We start from the raw sequence: 21968 nt of genomic DNA, 5'->3' as shown, positions 1-21968 counted from the left end.
GAAAGGAAACAGGGTATTTTAAATGTGCGTTTTCTTGTGGTTTAGAGAACCTGCATTGTACTGTCTGCCACTGAGTGCTTCTGGCAGCTCCTCTGCAGGGCTGGCAGGAGCAAAAGCCAGACTACTCTGTGCATATGTACTGGGTGCAGCCAAGCAAATGCCCCTCCTGGCAGGAGGAGATGAGTTCTGGGGAGAAAAAGGCACCTGCGGCTGTAGTTGCAGCAGCAGTGTGTGCATTGCTGTTGGTCCAAAGCCACAGAAGCCAAAGGGAGTTTGTCAGTTGTGTCTCATGGATGCCCTTCTCCTCCAAAGCTAGGTGGGTTTCCCCCTCTTGGATCAGCCAAGATTCGCCCAATGCAATCCATGCCCTGAAATCCAGACGTATCAGGTGCAACACTTCTAGAAAACCCCAGCTTTGGGGCTTTTCTCTCTGTACATCCACACACCAAGCCCCGTTCCCTGCTCTGCAGCCCTCCTAACCAGCCCCGTATGCAGCCCAAGTGCCTTACGCTGGAGTGGAGCTGTACAGAGCAGCACGCCTGAAAAGCAGCAAGCATGTTGGAGCAGGAGTTGAGGTGCGAATATTCAAGCTAGGGTTGATGCCTCAAGTCTGCTCACTTGCCCGTTTGCAAGATTTTACGGAGCATTTAAAATATATACTGCTCTAGGGCACCGAGAGAGAAACAGATCAAATGAGATGAGCCTCACAAGGCAAAGAGTGTAATGAAACATGAAGCAAACATGCCGAGATAAGATGGTGCAGCACACCAGTCCTGGGCAGCAGGAGAGCAGATAATGACGGGATGCGCAGGATGCGGGCGGGAGGAAGAAATATTGGCAGTGTGGGGAGTTCCTGGCAGGCTGCAGCTCGGGGGGGGAGACCTGTGCTGGGGGTGGATGAAACCCTGAGGAAGGAGAAAGGGACAGGAGAAGCGGGGTGCCTCCATTTCCTCGGGAGGGAACAGGGGGGCAGCAGGGCCGTGCAGACCCTCCTGCCGGGCCGGGGCAGCCCCAGGGCTGGGTCCCGGTGCGGCCGGGGAGAGGAGCGGGGAAGTTTGCCCTGCTGCTCCGCGCCCCCTTCCTGCCCCGGCCGAGGTGCGGGCTTGGGGAGAAGCGGGGAGAGGGACCCGGGGAGGGAAGGAGGGATTCTCGCCTTCAGGGGGAGGCGGGGGGGAGCCCCCGGGCGGGGCGGGGAGGGGACGGGAGGGGATGGGATGGGAAGGGAAGGGAGGGAAGGACCCCCCCGCGGCTCCCAGCCTCCCCCAGAGGCTCCCACCTGGGGGGGGGCCGGGAGCGGCTGGGGCACCCCCCTCCGCCTCGCCTTTCTCTCCTCCCCTCCGCCGCCTCCCTCCCTCCCTCCCTCCCTGCCCGCCTGCCTGGGATGCTGGAAGGAGCCGGGCGGACCCGGCGGGGCGGCTCTGGGCGCGGGGGGCGGCTCGCACCGGCCCCGTTCCCGGCCCCGTTCCCGGCAGGGGGGCGGCCCGAGGGGGCTCTCTGCCGCCTCGGGGGTCCGCAGCCCCCGCCGCCCGCCGGTGATGGCCAAGGATGTCCTCGGAGGGGGATGCCGAGGCGGCTGCTGAGAGCGGGCCGGGCAGCACCCCCGCCCCGGGGGCGGCCGCCGCCGAGCGGGAGGAGGTGAGCGGCCGGGGGAGGGGGGGGGGGGGGGGCACCCTCACGGGGGGGTCCCGGGGGACGAGAGGCAGGGGAGGGCGTGGGGAGGGGGCCGGGGAGCGAAGGAGGGAGCCCCGGGGGGCTGCCCGCAGAGCCGGGAGGCAGCCCCGCAGCCTGGCCGCTACCTGCAGCCGCCGTGCGGGGGCCGCCGGCGGGGTGCGGAGCGGTGCGGGGCGGTGCGGGGAGCGGTGCGGGGAGCGCTGCCCGCCGCGCCCTGCAGTGCCCGGGGCGCCGGCGGTGCGGGCGGGGTCCCCGCAGCCGGGAGGAGGCTGCAGAGGGAAGGATGCAGGGGGAGAAACGGGGCCTGTCCAGGGGAAGTTTGTCCCGGTCGGCACCTGGGGGGCCAGGGGTGCCTGCCGCTGCCCAGGGGTCGGGGGGGGTCCTGGGGTTGCAGCTCTCAGGCGCTGGCATAACTTGCAGGATGGGTGTGCAGCCTGGGGCTCGGTGGCTTTCAAATGCTTGGGCCACAGGACTGAGGACATCCCTCCCATTTTGTCTCAGGGCCTAGGCACTCTTCTTGCCTAATCTGCAGCAGAAAACACCGTAGGAAATAACAGCTTAATGTGCTTCTTCACGTCAGCTGCGAAGCCCTCACTGTGGCCTTGCAGATCACCGGCAGGGAATGACTGATGTGTCTGAGCGGTGACACAAAAAACACTGAGCCACAAGGCACCGGCCAGACAGAGCTGCAGGGCTGTGTGGCAGCCGATGACAATATGCTTACAGTCCTGTACATTTGGGACAGCGAGCGGCCCGGTGTTAGGAATGCCTGAGGTTTTCTTCTAACCGTAATGTAGCCTTTGCTCCCGACTGTTTTGACAGGTCTGCCACTTGCATTGCGTAATCTGCGTGCAAGTCGTGGAAGTGGCTGAACTTTCTTTGTAATAGTTAACAGCAAGCACAGATGCTGCTGGGGATGCATGGAGCAGCCTCCACGCAGGCAGAGAACACTGCAAACAGAAGTGAAGGCAACCCCGGAACGTTTCTGTGTGCAATTTGTCCGCTTAAAGCTTCTCCTAATGTTTACATTACTCATCAGCAGTCCCGTGGTCCTATGGTCGTAATCTCAGCAAAGCTTACATGGAGCTGCCGTATGCTTGGGTTAAAACCAAGCAACACTTTTTAAAGTACCTATAATAGAAAATTGACTTCTCAGCTGAGGCTGAAAAAACTATCCTCTGTGGGTGAAAATTAGGGTTTTGTCCTGTCCAATTGCTTTTTAAACACCTGCGACACAGTTCACCGCTACGAGCTGTGGCTGGGCCCATGATACAGCTGCTGTTCTAGCGGTAGAGCTCCCCAATGTAATTACAGCCCTGCAGAAGATCAATAGATGGTTAATACTGGAAGGGATTTTTTGATTTATTTGGTCTATGGCCACAAGCTACAGAAGGCTTTCCAATATATTAAGTCCACCATAAAAATATCTAAGCCGTTTCTAGACATGAGAGCACTTGATCTCTCTGCTAAGCACATTATATCTTGCTTCAGTCATCCTCTTCTCAGTTTTTCTTCTGTTCCAATACAAGCATTTGCACATTTGAGTCTATATCTCAAATGCCTGTAACAGTGATGTCTTAACCCTGCAGTCCTACATCATTGGTCTTTTGCTCTTGCTTCCTCCATCTCCATGTGAATAGTGTTGTTTTCTTTGGTGCTGGGACCTGCAGTTGCATTGAAGTGCACTGAATTAAATAGGCATTTCATGGTCTTCTGTATTAGTCTTGTCATTTATGGATTTCACTTGGATCAAATACATGGACTTAAATCTAAACAGTGACTTAAAATTGTCTTTATTGGGGAATAAATCAATGTGAGATAAAATCCTGACTGAGTGGCAGAGAACGTGCCTGAAGTCTGGGTTTTTATTCATGAAAACAGGACAAGTGAGGATGCAGCTGTGGAGCAGGAAGGAGAGCGGCTGCTCGGTCCCTGGCTGCAGCCCTGGCCCTGTCCTTCCAAGGGCCACCTGGGTTTTCTGCTGGCAGTGCTGAATGTCAGAGCAAGCCCTTGGATTACCTGCCACTATTCTGCTGTTTTGTAGTTTGGTGGCTGTTTTTTTTGTTTTTTGTTTTTCTGTTGAGATATCGATTGCTAGAGCTGGATGACCTGGACCAGTCATGCTTTTGGTGGTGGTGTAGGATTTTACCACCCCATCAACACTTGTGAAAAAGAATGAGGGTCTTTGAGGCGAGGGAATGGAAAGGACATGTTTTTCTGAACATTTCAGCAGTTACTGCTCTCGATTTATTCTCTGGACATATTTTCTTTCACTTTCCTCCCCACTGCTCTGTCCTGCCCTGGTTAAGCTGTGGGCTGGCTACTTTTCTTGTCTTGCTAGTTACTGTGACAGCCTACACCTACGCTGAAGAGCTGATAGTGACTTTTCTGCATTTTTGCCAATTTACACCTCAATTAGGAAAAGGTCTGAAATATTTACATTTTTAAAACTTAGCTGATTTTTTTTTTCAGGAAAGAGAAGCTGGTGAGTAAAAACGTCATTTATTTGCTACCAAAGCCAACTAATCACTGAAGGAAGCTGAAAGCAGCAGCCACTTGACATTTTGAAATACGTATTTGTCTTGTCTGTATTGGCAGAGTCAAACAGCAGTTGTCCATGACTGGTTTTATCTTGTCTTACATATTTGAGGACTCTAATTGGGCATGACATAGCACAATCAGTTAGTCTGTCTAAATAAAAGAGGGAAAACTTCATGGGTAAACGTTCCTAGAACCCATGGTCACCAGCGTGATGATGTACTTAGAAATGTTGCAGAAGAGGAAGACCACTCAAAGCTGTCTCATCTGCCTCTTGCTGTCAATGCAAAGCCCAACAGGAGTCGGTTTCAAAAGCGCTGTTTGTGGCCACAAATAACTTAGACTAGGTAGCTTTAAATTGTGCCCATCTATGAGCGGAGTCGCACCCACGTGGATGGGAGGTGGTGGAGGAAGCAGGCAGGCGGCCCTCCCAGGTTTATCAGGCCTGCCGTAGCTGCACCTTCCTCACCAGCAGCCCCCCTTGCTCTGCTGAAGCCTTCTCCCTCGCAGACCCCCTTGAGCCTGTTGGCTCCCCACTGCCTCTGTGGCTGCCTTCTCCTCCTGCAGAGGCTCGCTGTCCTCACTGAGGCTTCTCTGCTCATCGGAAACAGAGTCAGGAGCTGGGGCTGGAAAGGGGAGAGGGCAGAGGGCCTGTGAAGGAGGTTAATGTTGGTCCCTGCCGTCTTTTAAGCAGAAGCTCAGGAGGTACCAAGCATGAAATGTGGGACCTAGGGAAGCACTTTTCTTCCCCTCAGCTCTTCCAAAGCTCTTGCAGAAGACCTGCTCCAGTAACACCCTGAATAATAGCTACCGGTTGGCCTAGTGGAAGGCTGTCACCGTCCCAGGTGAGTATAATTGACCAAAGAGGTAATATTTGTATGGTGCACAGTATTGCCCCTCTTGAATGAGGGTCAAACAGTGCTAGCCCCTTTCTACCCACCCTGCCCACTCATTCAGCAAACACAAATCAAGGAGAGCACCTCATTTCCTGATTCAAGTCATCTCCCTCATAAAGACAAAAGAACAATTCCATCAATAGTGGCAATGGAAAAACAGGAAAGCTTATTTTTCATGATCCTGCAGTTCCAGGAAATATTTGCATTGCAGATCCTGTCAAAAGAAAATCCATGCTGAGGCATCACATCTTACTCTGCTTTTGTTCTTTTCTGTGCCCCACTTTACCTTCTGCTCACGTGCGTGTTCTTGGTGCCCTGAAGTTGTCTCTCTTCTCCGTACTTTGAACGAGAAACTGACAAGAGTTTAAAAAAATAGATAGGAAACAACAGATGGATGTGTCTGAGCTCTGAGTGGCAGCCTGGGCTCCAGCTGGGGGTGCTTCCAAGGACAAGGTCCTCTGTCCTCTGCAACAGAGAGTGCTTCATCACAGCCGTGGCTGAGATTGGACTACGTTGTTCCTCCTGGCTGGTGTTCCTGGTTCCTTCCAGCAAGGGAATTGTCTCAGGGGAGTGGACTGGAGTGACTGGGGAGCTTGTGGAGCTCCATCACTGGAGGGTTATGAGGACAGCTTTGGCAAACAGCTGCTAAGTGCACAGATGTTGCCTCGTGGGAGAGGAGAGACAAGGTGACCAGGTGGTAGGTCCCATCCAGGCCTGGTTCCTAATGCTGTGCCCTCAGGAGGACAGCCAGCCGGCTGGTAGCAGGCAAGGGGTCTGCACACTGCTTTGAAACTCTAAATATGCTCCTTGTTCTCCCTTTCTCACTTCAGAGACCTCAGAAGATAATGTTCCCCAAGAAGGGAAGAGTGGTCACCAAGGCTCCTTTTCACTCGGTGGAAGCCATGGCAGGGATGAGGTAGAAGGTGTCTTCTCCCTAGGAACAGCATGGGGCTTCTCCCCTTTTCCTACACCTTGAAATAAAATAGCTCACAGCTTTGCTGGTGACCAGGGACACTAGAGGAACAGAGATTTAGAAGAGTGAAATGTCCCAAAGTGGTCTGTATTCAGTGGGGCTTGGTTCTGGGTGTGTTCTAGCACGCAGCAGTGAGTTAACACCAAACCCAGCCAGTGCCGAGCTATCAGCGCTATAAGTCCCTGCAGTTGTTACGGTGACACTGTTGTGACACTGCAGATAAGGCTCTGTTTGATTTCTCACTTATAGCAGGAGCTCCAGTTTCCAGAAAAGCGTGGTTAAGTAGTTAATTAGTTTTTAAGTTCTAATCATGAAAAATATAGTTCACTGAAGGGTTCGCTTTCAGGCTATAATCATTCATCCGTCTCCTCTGAGCTTAAAAACTACAAAGTTAAAACTAGCGCACCATGAAACTTCGCCGAGGTCACGGTTCTCGTAGCGGTGCTGCTAACTAGCCAAAACCCAAGGGGCAGCGCTGTCTTTAGGCGGGTTATGATCCCTGGGATGCCGCCCATGCTGGACCCTACACAAGCTGCGGCCGCCCTGCCCGCAGCACATCTCATCCCAAGCCACAAAATTAAGGAAGAGAAGTTCCTGGGCCTAACTGCATAACAGTTTATGCTTTCTGTTCTTCCCCCACTCATCCCAGACCTGGAACAGCTACCACACACCACAGGCAACACCTACAGCGACCTCAGCTCTGCCCCAGCAGCCTCGGGCCCCCGAGCCGCAGGGGGAGATGCTGCAGGAGCGGGCAGGACAGACGGAGAGTGGAAGGCTGGAGAAGCCCGGCTGCGTGGCACCAGCAGCACCAGCAGGCTGGCAGCTTTCCTGCAGCAGAGCTGAGGTTGGGAAGTGGTATCTGGTGTACTCAGCAGTCCTTCTCATGGCACCGTGTGTGTCCCCTGGAGAGGACGGAGGGGATGGAGCGTGGAGCTCCTGCATGGAGTGCCACAGAGGCTGGGTGGTAGCATCCACCAGTAGGGTCTAGCCAGCATGGGGGTCCCGCTGAGGACCCAAAAGCTGGAAAACAACCCCTTGGGACTGCCAGGAGGTGAGGTGACCAGCCCGAAGTGCAAGTACCTGGTGGAGGAAGGAGGCAACGAGGGCATGTGGTGAAAAGCTGTGAGTGGCAATCTGTCGGCAGGCCTGAGGTGTGCCATGGAGCTGGAGCAGCCACGGGCCTCAGCAGGGGCCTGTTCTTCTGCAGCCAAGGCAAGAGGCAAAGCCCGTGGTTCCCACCAGCGGGTACGTGGAGTGGCAGGGTGGGATGGCTCACACCTCCTCCAGGAGAGTGCTGCTGCATTGCTCATGTGAAAGCACTTTACAAATGCTATTTTTTTCAATATCTTCGGGAGGTGCAGAAAGGTGTGATGAAGCCACACCATGGTCAGGTCAGGAAATAAAACCCAGATGTCCTGGCTCCCAGGAGCTCTCTTAACCATTAGGTGTTTTAAATGAATTTGCAGTGGAAGTTTCACATGCTGTGTTGTCACAGGTTATTGCAGAACGTGTCTCTGAGAGAGAAAAGAGTAGCAAGAGGGAGAAAGGAGTGATATTCATCATGAATCCTCTTTTCTCACTGGGAAGCATGAGCTGCTGGGATGTTACCTCGTCTTAACAAGAGCACCATTATAAAAAAAAATCTCACAGCGTCGAGGTCCCAGCTGTGTTCAGAAAGGTGCAGGGATGGGGAGAGGCACTCTCTGAGTCTAGCAGAGCAGTGGTAGATGTTATTGAGGGGGAGGCTCAGCTCAGCAGCACAAGGGACCAGGCACAGCCGCAGCCTGAGCCCAATGCCGTGGTGCTGGGAGGTCTTCTGCTGAAGCATGGCTGGCCCATGGGAGGTCCCACATGGGAAACAGGGAGGAAGGAGACTGAGACACCAACTCACTGAGCCACTTTGTTCTGGTTTTACTGGTTACCACTTAGGTAACCAGTTTCTATCCCCCATTCAAATCTCAGGGTGTTCCTTTAGCCTAAGCAAAGATTAAATGGCATTAACAATAACAAACTATTTTTCTCATTTGCAAAGTCTGTCTAAACCGAGGCGTTAGACAACTGGCCGACAGCCAGTGAGGAGCTAGCAAGACAGTATGCATGGATTCCTGTTGGATCCAGCCAGAAGATGTCAACCACGTGGAGCTCTCCCCTTCACACTGTCCCTGTCCCCAGAATGAAGCATGGGGAGCCTGTCCCTGCCGTCCTGTTTCCCCTTGGCTGGTGGGCCTCTGCCTGGCACTGACTGCTGCCCTTACTCTCATGGATGTGGGGCATGGCACGGCAGGTAAATGGGGTCCTGCTGGTGCCTCTGGTGGCCTCTCATAGGCCACCATCTCCCCTTCATATCCTCTCACCCGGGCTGCTAAGACAGGAGCTGCAGGGTCACCTCGGTGGTGCTCAGCTTGCCCATGGATGGCTTCTCCTAGCCAGGCAGGAGGCAGCAGGGGCACCCGCAGAGGCGGTGGCCCAGCCCCATGGTGAGACACCACGTAGGTCTCTCACCAGAGGCTGCCTGGTGGAGCCAGGTTTTCTGTGCCTGCTAGGAATGGTTGATATCCAAGGGGGAGGCGTAGGGAATATGACTTTGTGTCACTGCTGAGTCAAAAGCCAGTGGCAGCAACGTCAGCAATTTGGGGGGGAAAGGGATAATTTTGTTAGTGTAGTATTTTGCGAGCTTGTAGGAAGATGTCACTAAAACAGCCCTGACTTCTGTTTGCAAATGGTGACCGCTTTGTTGCTAGGATTCCTTTGCGCCAAAAATGTACCTGCGTGGCTTTCCTTGCAGCAGCCTGCTCGTGCATCGCTGGTGGAGGCGGCTGGGGCCGAATGCTTCACGCCCCTCACCTTCCTCCCCTTAAATTTTAGTGGGCAGCTTTCCCAACCCGATGCAATGTTCTGCATGTATATTGGCTGGGGTCCAAATGCCTTTTTTTTTCTGGGATTTCCTTTGTTTCTGCTTGAAGAACTTAAAAGTATCCTGTAAGAGCTACCTCTGGTTCTGACATTTTAGAGGACTGGAAGCTCCTTCTGTCCTGACCTCTGCTTTCCTCTTCTTCAGATGGTGGCTTTAATGCTTGAATTCATGAGGGTGAATGGTGTGAAGTAACGGGCTGCCTTTCTGCGGTACCTCAGGGGGGTCCTATCAGCTGATATTCAGGTGGATCAGCAAGATGTGTGCCAGTTCGTGGTTTGTCTTGTCCCGTGATAGCCTCTGCTGGGGAGAGAATTGAGTGCCTCCGTTTTTTGCACCTTTCTGCCCTCCGCTGAGGGAAGGAGGAGATTAAATCTCTGCGGGGCTTTGAACAACCATAAGCCCAGCCATCCCCGTTCACCGCAGGAGTACAGCTGCTGAAGCGAATGCCTCCGCATTGGTGACACAACCAACATGTGGCATGCGTGCAGGTTGCTCCTGTTAAACCAAGTCACAGAGCTTCTCTGCTCAGTGCTGGCGTCATGGCCCCTGCCTGCGTGAGGTTTTCACTCTGTCAGGAGCTCCATGGCAGAGGAGCAAATGGTGCGTTCAAAACGTACATGCAGCAACAACCGTACGACGTGTTCAAGGACCGAAGGGAAATTCTCTTTGATGCTAAATGGCTTTTTACATTGCCTTCTATTCCTGATATTTCCCTTTCCTTCCGTGCTGGCAGCCATGCTGAGAGCACTTTCTACTGGCTCAGCGTGAGCTGGGGGTAATGGGCTTCTTGTAGTTCAAGATGGATAAGAGGAGGGATTTTATTTCAGGCTCCCCAGGACGGAATTTATGAGATGACTGTTGTAATATCTCCCTTTTCCCTCACCAGGCCTTATTATCAATGCCCCATGTGGTGCCCAGACTGGGTCACATGGTGGAGGAGTACTTCTAACTGTCGTACACCAACATCTGGTTTAGCACAGCCCTGCAGGCTCCTTTCTTTCTGTAGTAATGAGCATCTCACCTAGGAGTTCATTTGGCCCTGAGAGGCAAGAAGAGGTTGTACTCTGACTCTTCTCCTGTCGTTGCCTTCTCCCTGGTCAACCCGATCTCCTTGATTCTTTCAACAGGATCACCTCAGGACTTGGAGGCTGATGTCTGCACCCACGCCCGTGGTGGGTGACTGGGGAAGTGGGGTAGAGATCTCCTTGCCCTCATTGCATTGTCCCTGTCTCACTGGACACATGTGAGGCCTTTCACAGCAAACTGGAGGCTAGTCCTGGCGTCACAGCTCACCTCAGTTACGGTCAACAGCACAGCTGAAAGCTCGTCTGGCAAGGACTTGCTGGTCCTCTCTGCATTACATCCTGCCACGTCCATCAGCAGTGGAACATTTTCCACTGCCCTCTCCTGATCAGGATGGAAGAAGCCTCATAGTCAGAGACAAAAATCTGCTTTCATCCAGGCAGATCGCCACCTGCCAAAGTGTGTGACTTGTGGTTATTGATTGTTCTTCCCCTTTCATCTATCTCATTGGGATGTATTTGTCACAAGTATAAATCCACAGAGGCAAATGAAATTGTGGCTGGCATTAATTTATCCCCCATTTTCAGTTCTTTCTCCTCTACTTCTATTTCTCTTCTTCCAGTCCTATGTCAGCATTTCTCTTTTTTCCCTGTGGACAGGAAGACTATGCTTGCAGAACTAAAACGAAAACAAAAGATCAACTTGTTGCTCATATGAGCAACCCCGAGCTGTGGGGTCACTTTGCTGTTGAAGACAGTGCTCAGGTCACCCCGTGGTGTTGGAGGAGAGCAGGAGCAGGCCGTGACACCAGGCGCTGCCTCATGCCTCTGCTCCATGGGCCCGACTCCCTCCCGGCCCAGCCCAGGCTGGCAGGTCCCCGTCCTCACCCACCACAGCCCTTTCCCTGCCTCGGTGACATTTGCATTTGGAGCATGTCTAGGCCACCCTCTTCTCTCTTCCACCTCTTCGCCTCCCTCCTCCTGTGTTTCCTTCTCATTTCTCTGTTTCCATTCAGGCCACGTCTTCAGTACCCTCTGTTTTCTCTCATTCTTTCATTTCAGACATGATAGCATTTTGCTTCAGCAAAATTGCAGCTCTTGAGGTCAGCCACCAAGGGCAAACACGTTCACACGTAAGGTTTCAAGGGACAGGAAATGCTTTTGGCATGATTTCCCCGAAGGAGAATTTAAATGCTTTTGAAATTGGGGAACCCAGATATCTGACTGCAAACCAGACACAGGCAGTCAAACTTGGACCCAAAACTGTCCACAAAACAAACATTAGAATAAATTCCTGCTGTTGCAGCATATTTTCTGCCTATCCAGCTCATGATGGAGTTTTCAAAGAGACTGAAGTACTGAGTCTGACAGAAGAGGAAAAAGCCATTTAATTGTTAGAGAGCTACAGAGAAATAGTAAACATATGGCAAAATAATACACAGTTTTTTTAAAGACTAACTCCAAAACAGTTTAAACAGCTTCCTTTGAACTTCACAGGCTATTTCTCCTTGTCCATCAGGGTCAGCTTGGTAGCCTTCAGTTCAAATTTATTCCGGCAGTCCAGATTGGAAGTGGACAAAACAAGAGGTTTGTAATTGTCACCGTAACCATTTGCATGCCATAAGCAGCAAAGAAAAAGTAACGCTTCAAGCCCACACTGCCATACTCCTGCTTTTGGAGTAAAATACAACTACTGATTAATAGCATATGACAACAGCAAGCTAGGTAATGACGTGCTCCACCGAAGCTCTGGCAGGATTTGTTTTAGCATTGCATCTAGAGCTGCTTGCAGGATTACCCCCAGCAGTCAGCACTGGAAGTGTGAGGAGCGCCTCGGTGTCCACACAACACCCACAGCCTTGTTCTAATGACTGACACTTGGCTTTATGAAGACGGTTGTCTTGTATATGTTAATGGGGTATTTAGCCATTAGATTGGCAGAGTTCTGGAGGAATAATTACTAGATTTGACACTATCCACTGGATTTAAGCATAGAATTACTGCTGGTAACATTTACAGTTGGCACAAACATTACCAGGCTGTGCTGTTACAATGAGATGAGCACTGTCCTACGGAGGGATCTGCTTCATTTAATAATTTTGTTATTCAATCCAAAGCCAAATCTGAAGTTACTCATTTCAGGGTAGAGAGTGCAGCCAAGTCTTTAGTTTTCCTCAAAACAGTGACTCAAAAAATACCTAGGAGCAGTGAATGGTTGAATTTACACACCCAGGGTGGTGCTGGTCCAAAATCTACTAATGCAATTCTTGGTGATATTAAAAAGGGAAAATGTGTGGGAATGGGAGGTCTTTTCATGCTTTGGTATGATGTCAGTGAAATGAATGCTGAAGTTCTGTATCCACTTGCAGGCTACACATAAGAAGGATTTCAAGGTGCCAGAGAGAGAGTGGAGTACCAAAGAGCTGGAATAAAAGCTGTTCAGTGAAGGACTTTGAGACCTTGACCCATTTAATATGTCAAAAGAAAGCTTAGAGGTGTCAAAATTAGCACGGAGAAGCACCTTCAGAGAGAGAAGGCAGCAGTATGAAAGGAGTCTTTCATCACATGGAGAATGGGCATCCCCACTGCCATCACTGGGGACTAAAGTGAGACAAAATTACAATGGCAGTGAAATTTCATCATCAGAACAAATTGCAGAAGGGATTGCAGGCCCTTCATTTGCTTTTGTCTATAAATTAATGCAGTGTGTCTTTATGGAAGATGAGCTTTCACCAACCACCAGTTACTGGGATGTACGTAGGATTGTAGAGTGAAATTGCACTGCCTGTGAGGTATAGGAGCTAAAGAGAGAAGGTATGGTGTCTCCTGGTCTTAAGGTGTAAAGGTAGCTTGGATCATAACAGAAGCTGAACTTTTCTGACCCAGAATAGTCTTGCAAAGTCAATAGGAAAAATCCTTATGACTACCTGTGAGGACTAAAGAACCATCTGGCTCTTTGTTGTATTGTAACCATCCCAGCCATCACCTAGGACAGCCATGTAGTTAGTGAGTGAATCTGGCCATCAGATGTGCTGGTGTCCAGGGGTCAGCAAAGGCAATGAGCCTTCGCTGATAAAACTGAGGCACTAGAGGTTAAAGGTAGGCACCCAAAATCCTGGGCTGGTGGAATCAGTCTGGGCTTCTCTGAGCATCCCTTCCTACGCATGCTAATGGCGGATGCTTGTCTGGGGGAGCAGGGACATCCAGCCCGCCTTGACCTGCACCCCAGGAAACTCATCCTTGTTATACATCCATCACGAGGAAGGGACCCCAGGGACACAAATCACCCAGAAATATTTTGTTCTCTAGCATCAGTCTTACAGCTCAAATGTGTCTTTTAAGGACAAATCAGGGCTCGGTGTGTGTCTGTGTGTGTGTTGGGGTGTGTGTGTAATTTTTTGCCTTCTTGGCCACCTCAGTGTAGTTGCTTGTAAGCTCACGTAGGATGGTTACCAGTTACAACCCAGCTGCCTGCATCTCCATGCTGGTCTCACAAGCAGTCCAGAGATGGGTGAGAGAGCCAAAACTCTGGTCACCCGCCCCTCCAGCCCCTGGCCACACTCTACTCCAGCTGCCAAGTGCTGGGCCACATGCTCCCCCTCTGCTCTCTCCCCAGCACTTTACACTATGCAGGATGAACAGCCCAAATCTGCATGCTGTTACAGCATGAACTACTTTTAAATGATTTTAATTATTGTTGCTGCAGCCAGAAGCCGAGCTGGCTGCTGCAGAGCTGGGGCAGGAGCAGGGTGGGTGTGCCGGCTCCACGCCGGTCCCTGCATACCAGCGTTTGATCTCCAGCATCCGCCATCCGAGGGTGTCTTTGAAGGCAATTGCCCTTTCAGCCACTGCCTGAGTGCTTTATCATTTGCAAACTAAGTTCTGCACAAAGTTTCTTGAAGGAGAAATAATCGAAATGCTGCTAGCCTGGAAACTCCTGTCTGCTGTAGGTGTCAGTTGAATTTCCAGTTTTCCTTCAGCAGCTAGGGCTTTCCAGACTATTTTCCAGCAACTGCGGCAACGAATTAAATAACATCTATCATTTAGTGTCTTGGAAGACTCCACGCCACCAGACAACAAACAGACCATGGGAGAACACGGACCCGCCTCTCCATTTTGTGTGGGATGCAGTTACATCTCTCTGCTGGAATTTTTTTTTTTGGAATGGATAGGCCAAAAAGCCCCGATGTAAAGGTAGAGTGGGGAAGGGCAGCTTGGAACAGGGCTACCCCGACCTTTTGTTTTGGGTTAGTGACCCAAATCTGTGGGCCCTAGTTTGCAGGGAAGGTGCCTGGTGACTGAGCTTTCGCCTGTTCTGAGGCAGTCGCTGCTTGGCCTTGGCTTTCTGAAGGGCTCGCTGACCTCACTTTCTTCAATTACATTTCTCTGTTAACATTTTCCATGGGTTATGGTTTTGCTCCACATCAAAATGACACAGAAGCCACAGCATTCCCCAGAGAATGCAGCTCTCGGTCGCTGACTGGCCCAAGTTATCATGGAAATTATTAGTTTTCTTAAGCATTTATTGTAGTCATCCCAAAACACAAGCTTACCCCATTTCGATCTGAAACGTTGCACATGGCAAGGAGAAAATTCCATGTAGTACCACAAACACCATGCTTGCAAGAAGGTGGTATGTTAATTAATAAAGTCTGGGAGCCACTGGTTTAACATGTTAATGAATTTGTTATGCAAAGGTAGATGGAAAGATATATTTCCTTATTAGACTTTTGAATGTCTGATACTTTTATTGTAACTATTTATTACATTTCCTATCTTTCTTACAAACACACTAGTAGTGTTTCTAATATTATAAAGAGAAATAAGGAGATATAGTCTAGATGAACATAGTCAGGATGTAAAATGAGAGGGACAGCCGAAGGGGCAGACCCTGGAGGAGAGAACCTTTTATACCTGAGGACTGCAAAGAGTGAGGTCTGGTTAGCAGCAAAGCAGGGTATGAGGAGGTGGGTCAGAAGAAAAGAATCATGGTTTTCCCAATGGATTATAGGCACCAAGGCCCTCTTGAGCTGGACTATAGGTGTGTGTGCATCCGAGAGATCTGCCAGTGGACACTACAGCTGCGTGGCCTCACTAACGCAGGAAGGAGAGAAGCTGCATTTCTTACAAGCTGCAGTGAAAACGGTGTAGGTACCCCAGCTCGGGCAGATCCAGCCCTCTCAGTGCAGGTGTCTGAAGGCCATTTTTGATGTGTCTCCACAGGATGCATACAGAGACCTGGACCTGCAAGCCTTGGAGCTGCTGCCAGCTCAGGCCAGTGCTGCTCTGAGACTGGTGAGATCGCAGCCACCTCTTTCCCCAAAGCTGGGGTGGCATTTCATGGGGCTAAGCACGTTAGGAGGCATTTGCCAGCTCTCAGGCTCCAGTATGGCCACTGATAACCCTAACCAGCAGGGCTGGTTGAATCAGTTCTTGGGTAGGAGCCAACCTGTGGGCTGCAAGTTGGACTACGGAGCTTCAGAGAGCAGTGAAGTTTATTAGGCAAAGGGAAGGGAGAAAAAGGAAAGGTGGGGATTGCAGTGCCTCTGGCAAACAGTACCTTAACTGACACGGGACAGCCCTTGCATGGCTGCATGCAGGGCCAGGCTGAGAGTGCTTTCAATGGGTTCTGGAAAGGATTGGGGTTCCTGGAGTACTTAAGCACACACCTTACATTATAACTGACTGCTAGACATCCTTAGCTGGGTCCTTGGCATTTCTGCAGAGTATTAACCAGATTCTATTCGTGTGAGATGTACCTGTGAAAACAACTTGCTGAGTATGGACTTCAGTTCCCATGATAGGACCCTGCCCTGCTGTCTCCTGCTCCATCCCAGTGACTGGAGTAGAGAGTTTCACTCGCAGAGTTTTCTTCACCGCAGTAAACCTTCAGGGGAAAAAAGGCTGGAGGTTTGAAGTTCTTCATTGCAGTCCATATTTTTGCATTATGACAGTGCTCAAAAACTCTAGTTCCATGTAAAGTCAAGAGAAAGAACAAAAGACAGAGATTCCTGGCAGAGTCCCCAGGAGCCAGGACAGCCAGCATGCAGCTGGGGAGAAGCCTACGTCAGAGCAGTAATGGCACTGGGACAGAGCAGTGGGTATTTGACAAGAGTTTCAAGAGATGAAACTCTTCATGACTGCATGTAGACTCAGGAATTCATCCCCAAAACTCCCATAGATAGTATTCAGCTGATTTGGGGACTGCCTGAAGCCACTTTGTTGCTTTCCACAAGGCTTCCTGCCAAAGGCTAGGGAAAACAGCCTTATTCTTTCCCATACTAAGGTCTTTTCTCTGCCCTACGTGCAGAAAAGGTGTTATGTACGGTGCCCTGTTTAGCTCCTCTGCATCCATTCTGGCCACTGTTTCAGTAATGACCTTAGTAAAGAGAACACAGTCCAAAATAATTATTCTTCATTCTGTCACAAATATATACAGAAGGCTTGGGATCAGAATAGAAATTCTTTGTAGGTTTCTTCTGGATGCATCAGGAAGAATCATGGGCCAAATTCTGCCCTTAGTTGCTGAAGATGAATGGTGTAGCTCCCTAAAATAAATAAAATTACTCTGCACTTACACAGCATCAGATTAGATGCTACAAAATCAAAAACCTAACCCTGTGTAGTCTATTTGGCAGTGCTCAAAACGAATCATAAAAACCTCTACAGTTACTTAGAAGTGGCTCTCTCGCAGAAAAAAAAAAAAAAAGGCAGTATTAAATAGTATTAAACCTGATCTGATAGCCCTGCAAGGTTAGGTGCCAATGCTTCCATCTCATTGAGAGAACAGTAAATTCTTTCTAGTGGTGCCACGCTATTATTTCCTGAGTCATAAGATGCTGGTCCTTAAACTCTTCGCTGGTTCAAGCTTACTTGCTGAATCCTAACTACTCTGGGTCTGAGCAAGCTATATTGGGTGAGAACTTTATCTCTGGAGAAAAAGAGAAGACATTTCTCAAACCTAGCATCTGCTGGTGTCTATGCAGTAGTTTGATGCATGGTGGCCCCTTGGGAGAAGGAGTAGCAGCATGCTTCTATTTTTGCATAAAATCAGGCTCAGCAGAGGGCATGATGATGCACGAATATCAGCATGTAACTGCTTTCTCGCTGTCGTTTTCTCAGAGTTAGGGGGAAGTGAAGGATGGTGGTGATGAGAGAAATGCATTCAGCCCTCCACATGTCATGTACTTTCTATGGACCAGCAGCTGCCAGCCAGGAGTGTAACCCATGCTGCTGCTGCTCTTTGCAGAAAGACAACTTTGTTTCTGCTAGCTGCTTGGCTGGATTTGGCCTTTTTTATTATAGCCCAACATAGCATGACAATGCAGCTGATTCGCTGCAACATCGCTGGGGTAAGGACTGCAATCACATCGTCTCAGTGAGCACAGCGGGAGTACAAGAATGCAAACTCCCCCTCCACTTCCAGCCTGACTTTTGTGACTTGAAAGAAAGGGATGTGCTGCTACATTTTAGATGTTCACTCATACACCCTTAGCTCTAATGCTTAAACCACTCAGGTGTTTTAGGTAGGAGCTCGTCTTCTAACCAGCCTGCAGCTATACTGCACTGTGCAGTACTCCTGACAATTTTTTCAAATAAATGTGCTTGAATCTGGTAATTTTCCTGATGGCTCGCCTCCAAGAGAATGGTGTCGATCACTCGGTAGGTTTCAGGGCTGGGGCTGAGTCAGCTCTGACTCAGGCGGCAGCTCCGGCTCTGCCAGGCGCTGGTCCCCTGTGCTGTGCGATCCAGGGGGCTGTGGCTCCACCTAGGACACTGCTCCTTGCCCCCCCGGCAGCATGGTGCAGGAGCCCCCCAAATCACAGGGCAAGCCCACAGCCCTGTGCTTTTGACCGGGTCACCTGCTGTGAAGTCCTCTTGGCCTCAGAGGAGGGTGTGTAGACAAGGGCGGGTGCTGGCTCCTTGCATGGTGGAGGGTGTGGGGGCCTGTCTTGCCCCCACAGAGGCCCCAGTGTTTCTGGAAAAGCGGTTTATATTCCCGTTTCTGTGAAGTAGGGTGGTGTCCCAGTCCTCAGGCAGTCGAGAGTGAACCCAGACACAGTCTGGAAAGCAAAAGGCACCATGTGTGTGCTATGTAAAGCAGTGTGACTGACAGGTTCCTCTCTTTGTCTTTCTCCCCCCATCCCCGGTGGTGTGATTCGAAGCAACGCCCCGTGAAGCAGTCCCTGAGTGCCTGCATGTGCAGAGAGTCCCACTGGAAATGCCTCCTCCTCTCCATCCTCATGTACGGCTGCCTGGGAGCGGTGGCCTGGTGTCAGCTGGCCCGGGTCACCAAGCTCAGCTTCGATAGCTCCTTCAAGGGCAAGTCCATGATCTACCACGACAGCCCCTGCTCAGACGGCTATGTCTACATCCCACTGGCCTTCCTCTCCATGCTCTACGTGGTTTACCTGGTGGAGTGCTGGCACTGCCACGTCAAGAGAGAGCTGCAGTACAAGGCGGATGTGGACAGCGTCTATGAATGCATCAACCGCATGCAGCAAGCCACTCCATGCATCTGGTGGAAGGCCATCAGCTATCACTTTGTGCGGCGAACCCGGCAGGTGACCCGGTACCGCAATGGCGATGCCTACACCACTACGCAAGTCTATCACGAAAGGGTCAACACCCATGTGGCTGAAGCTGAGTTTGATTACTCTCACTGTGGGTACAAGGACATCTCCAAGGAGCTCCTGGGCCTGGAGAGCTACACAGCCACCAAGCTGAGGTTCACCAAATGCTTCAGCTTTGCCAACATTGAGTCTGAGAACTCTTACCTGACCCAGAGAGCTCACTTCTTCACAGAGATTGAGGGTCTGGATGACTACATGGAGGTGAGGGAAGGCATGCAGCTCAAAAACGTAGACTTTAAAGAGCTTATGATGGCCTACGGGGACCCGGATCACCTCCCATGGTACGTGTCCCACTATGCTTTCTGGGTGGCTGCCATCCTGATGATCTCGTGGCCACTCAGGGTACTCATAGAGTATCGGACTGCGTATGTCCACTACCACGTGGAGAAGCTGCTGGGCCTGGAGTACACGGCACCCACTGCGATGGAGGAGCCCCTCTACAGGTACCGCATGCCCCGAGACGCCACGCAGGACAGCACAGAGCTGGAGTGGCACATCTGCACCAACCGGCAGCTGATCCCCAGCTACTCGGAGGCCATGCTGATGGACCTGGCCGACTCCCCGGCGTACAACAGCTACACAGTGTGTCGGTACAGCGAAGCGACCCACGGCTGCGAGCGCTGCAACCGCACCTCCAGCACCTCCTCCATCTTCTCACGCCACGCTTTCCACAGCTGCAGTGGCAACTCCCGCCTGTCCCTCAACACCAGCCGCTTCTCCCTCTGCCGTGTCCACGGCTCCCACAGGACAGGCCTCTGGAGGAGCCGCAGCAGCAGCATCGCTGACCGGGGCTGCCATGACGAGCAGTGCTGCTCCTACTCCAGCCAGCTGGCTGTCAATGAAAACCCCCCAACCTACCATGACGCCCGCTTCTTCCCTGTCTTGATCGTGCACAGGCCAGAGGGGCACGACGGACGGCACTTCTACGTCAGACGCTCCTCCTGTCTGGAAACGTCTCTGTGATGGGCTCCCATGGTTTCTCGGCTCCTCTGCCCTGGGGCAGCTTAACTGTGGTGGCTGCAGAGATGCCACAGCCTGCAAACGTCAGTCTGCAGGACAAGCTGCGGATTTCAGTTCAAAACCTGCCATCGCACGAGGATATGGTCACCCTGACAAGTGGCCAACCTCATTTCCAAAGCTTATTTTCCTCTCCCATTGGTCTTCCTGTTCATTTATCCCCTCTTCCTTTTGCTCTTTTACTCCTCACTATTTCTTTGTTCCTTGGGTCTGTGCCTCTTCTCCCATCCCACTCTTTCCTTTACGTTTCAGTCACAGTGTTTGACAGCTGTTTCTACGGGAGGATTCATAAAGCCCGTGTTTTGCAGTGCATTTGCCCTCTTGGATGCCCTGCAAGGTAAGAAACTCAGAGACAGCAATGCCAAGCGAGGCACTGAAAGGCCTGCGGCCAGTCAATGTCAAGTCAGGAGGAGAATTCAGATCCACAGGCTCTGAGTTACCTGCAGCAAACCCCAAACAAAGCTTTTTAAAATTTTATTTTCACCAGTCACTTTCTCTTCTCTCTCTACCATTATCTTCCTATTTCGGTTTTCTCATTTCTGCTTTCCAATTTTTCACGGGGTCTTTCTGGGGTTTTGCCAGGTGTCTTTCAGCCTGTAATTGGCTTCCATTGCCCAAAAATTAGGTATTTGCAGCACACATTTCACTGACCACTGACACAGCCACAAGATATGCCCCTGAGAAGTGCTGAAGACTTTCACCACAGATTAGTGAGACACATGAATAAAGCAAAAAGCATGCCCTTTGCTAACCTTGCCCTGCCTGGTCTGTGGCAGAGATGCTGCTGCATTTCCAGCTGTAGTTAACCTCATTCAGCTCCACCAGTGTTAGCAGTCGTCGAGAGCCGTAATGTAGATCAGTGCCCTGTTAGTGCCACTATTTTTAGGACTGTAGGTCAGGTTTGTGGTTATTTCATTCCTACCACTTGCTCAGAGCTGCAAGGGCTGGCAAAGGAGAGAGGGGCCAGGGAGGGAAAGGTAAACGTGGTGTTAACCCACCACAACCCACCCACTGGTAATTCAGAGGCTCTTCCTGCACAGCTTCCCCATGAGCAGGTGCAGAGCCTTCAGTAACCTGTTAGATCAGCTCAGCAGGGTCACATCCAGGAGGTGACCAGTCCTGGCAGAGCCAACTGAGTCCTCCCAAGAGCCAGGGACTGACCCAGGAGCTCCTGGCCGTGCCCAGGACCCATCAGGGACCCTGCAGGCTGCCAAACCTCTGTCCCGCAAGGGACAGCCATGCGCTGAGCAAGCTCTGTACCATTTTATCATGTGGATGGCAGAGATGGGCATCAACCATGACTCGCAGGAGAGTGCAATACAATCGCAATACAGTAAATGTCGAAAAGAAAGTGTCGTAACTCCCTACAGCAAGTAGGTAAGGAACCAAGGGGCTGGCAACAAATGCTTCCTCCCGAGTCAGTTCTGTGTGTATCTATGTGTAATATGAGATTTGTAAAGTCATATCGGTATGTGTGGAGTATATATAACTGCATACTTATATGGTGATTTCTTATGGCATTGACTGTTGCACCATGTTAAATATATTTTGTTTTGGTTTGATGACTCCGTTTTGATGCACTGTGTTTTATTTCAACTCCGGAGATAGAAACATTGCTTTCACATCGGCAATACCTGGCTAACCTGCTGTGAAGGATGGCACCATCAGAAAGGTTTAAATTTGTATGAGTCAATCTTTTTTAATGTAAATACTTTATGTATGATTTATGTGACATTTTCATTCTGACAGCTTGGCATTTATTGCAAAAGATAGATAACACATATGATGTGTTAGTTTATCACCTCTAAAAAAGAATAACCAACCCAGACACATGGAAGAATCAGGTTTGGGCTCAGGGTAATGATTATTGTTGGACTGGGACCAAAATCCTTAAATGGATAAATGTCAAACTTAGGAAAGAAAAAGAAAATTAAAAAAATCCAGACTTAGATCCACCCTACAATGACCAAGTCCCAGTCCCCCAGCCAAGAGTCTAGGAAGGAAGAAAGGATCAGACCCGAACTCCAGACTCAGACTCATCTCTGATTTACTTTTATTCTGAAGATGGAGTAAATGCAAGTCTTTCAGATGGTTCCCTCCCCTTGTCTCCACTCAGACAGAAAGTTTAAACCAGCACATATGGAAGATTTGAGAGCTGGAGGAGGCTGAAGCTTGCTTCAAGAAACACAGAGGCTGGAATATTTCAACACTGCTACTGACTGAAGGAGGTGTTAGGGAGGAAGACAAGAAAGGAGAAGGGAAGAGATGGTAGAATAATATAAATTAAAAGAGAACAGAGTT

At 50.6% G+C, this 21968-nt stretch overlaps 1 protein-coding gene across 2 annotated transcripts; it reads left to right on the top strand.

Moving 5' to 3' along the window:
• The first annotated feature begins 456 nt into the window (after positions 1-456).
• LOC310900259 (transmembrane protein 151B-like) lies at positions 457-21232 on the top strand. 2 transcript variants are annotated; one of them, XR_014584957.1, is made up of 2 exons: positions 457-1635; positions 10123-11508. XR_014584957.1 is itself a non-coding variant. In XM_083837971.1 (2 exons), exons 1-2 carry the CDS (start codon positions 1546-1548, stop codon positions 19611-19613), a joined length of 1521 nt encoding a protein of 506 aa, XP_083694097.1. In that variant the 5' UTR covers positions 554-1545; the 3' UTR covers positions 19614-21232. The 2 variants fall into 2 exon arrangements, 1 of the variants encoding a protein (XP_083694097.1); XM_083837971.1 differs by lacking the exon at positions 10123-11508 and adding an exon at positions 18183-21232 and having other exon boundaries at positions 554-1635.
• Positions 21233-21968: the final 736 nt, after the last annotated feature.

The sequence above is a fragment of the Anser anser genome (assembly GCF_964211835.1).
Source record: "Anser anser genome assembly, chromosome: 5".
Classification (NCBI taxonomy): Eukaryota; Metazoa; Chordata; class Aves; order Anseriformes; family Anatidae; genus Anser; species Anser anser.
Note: the sequence above shows the minus strand (reverse complement) of the source record. Positions and strands in the feature narration are given on the sequence as shown.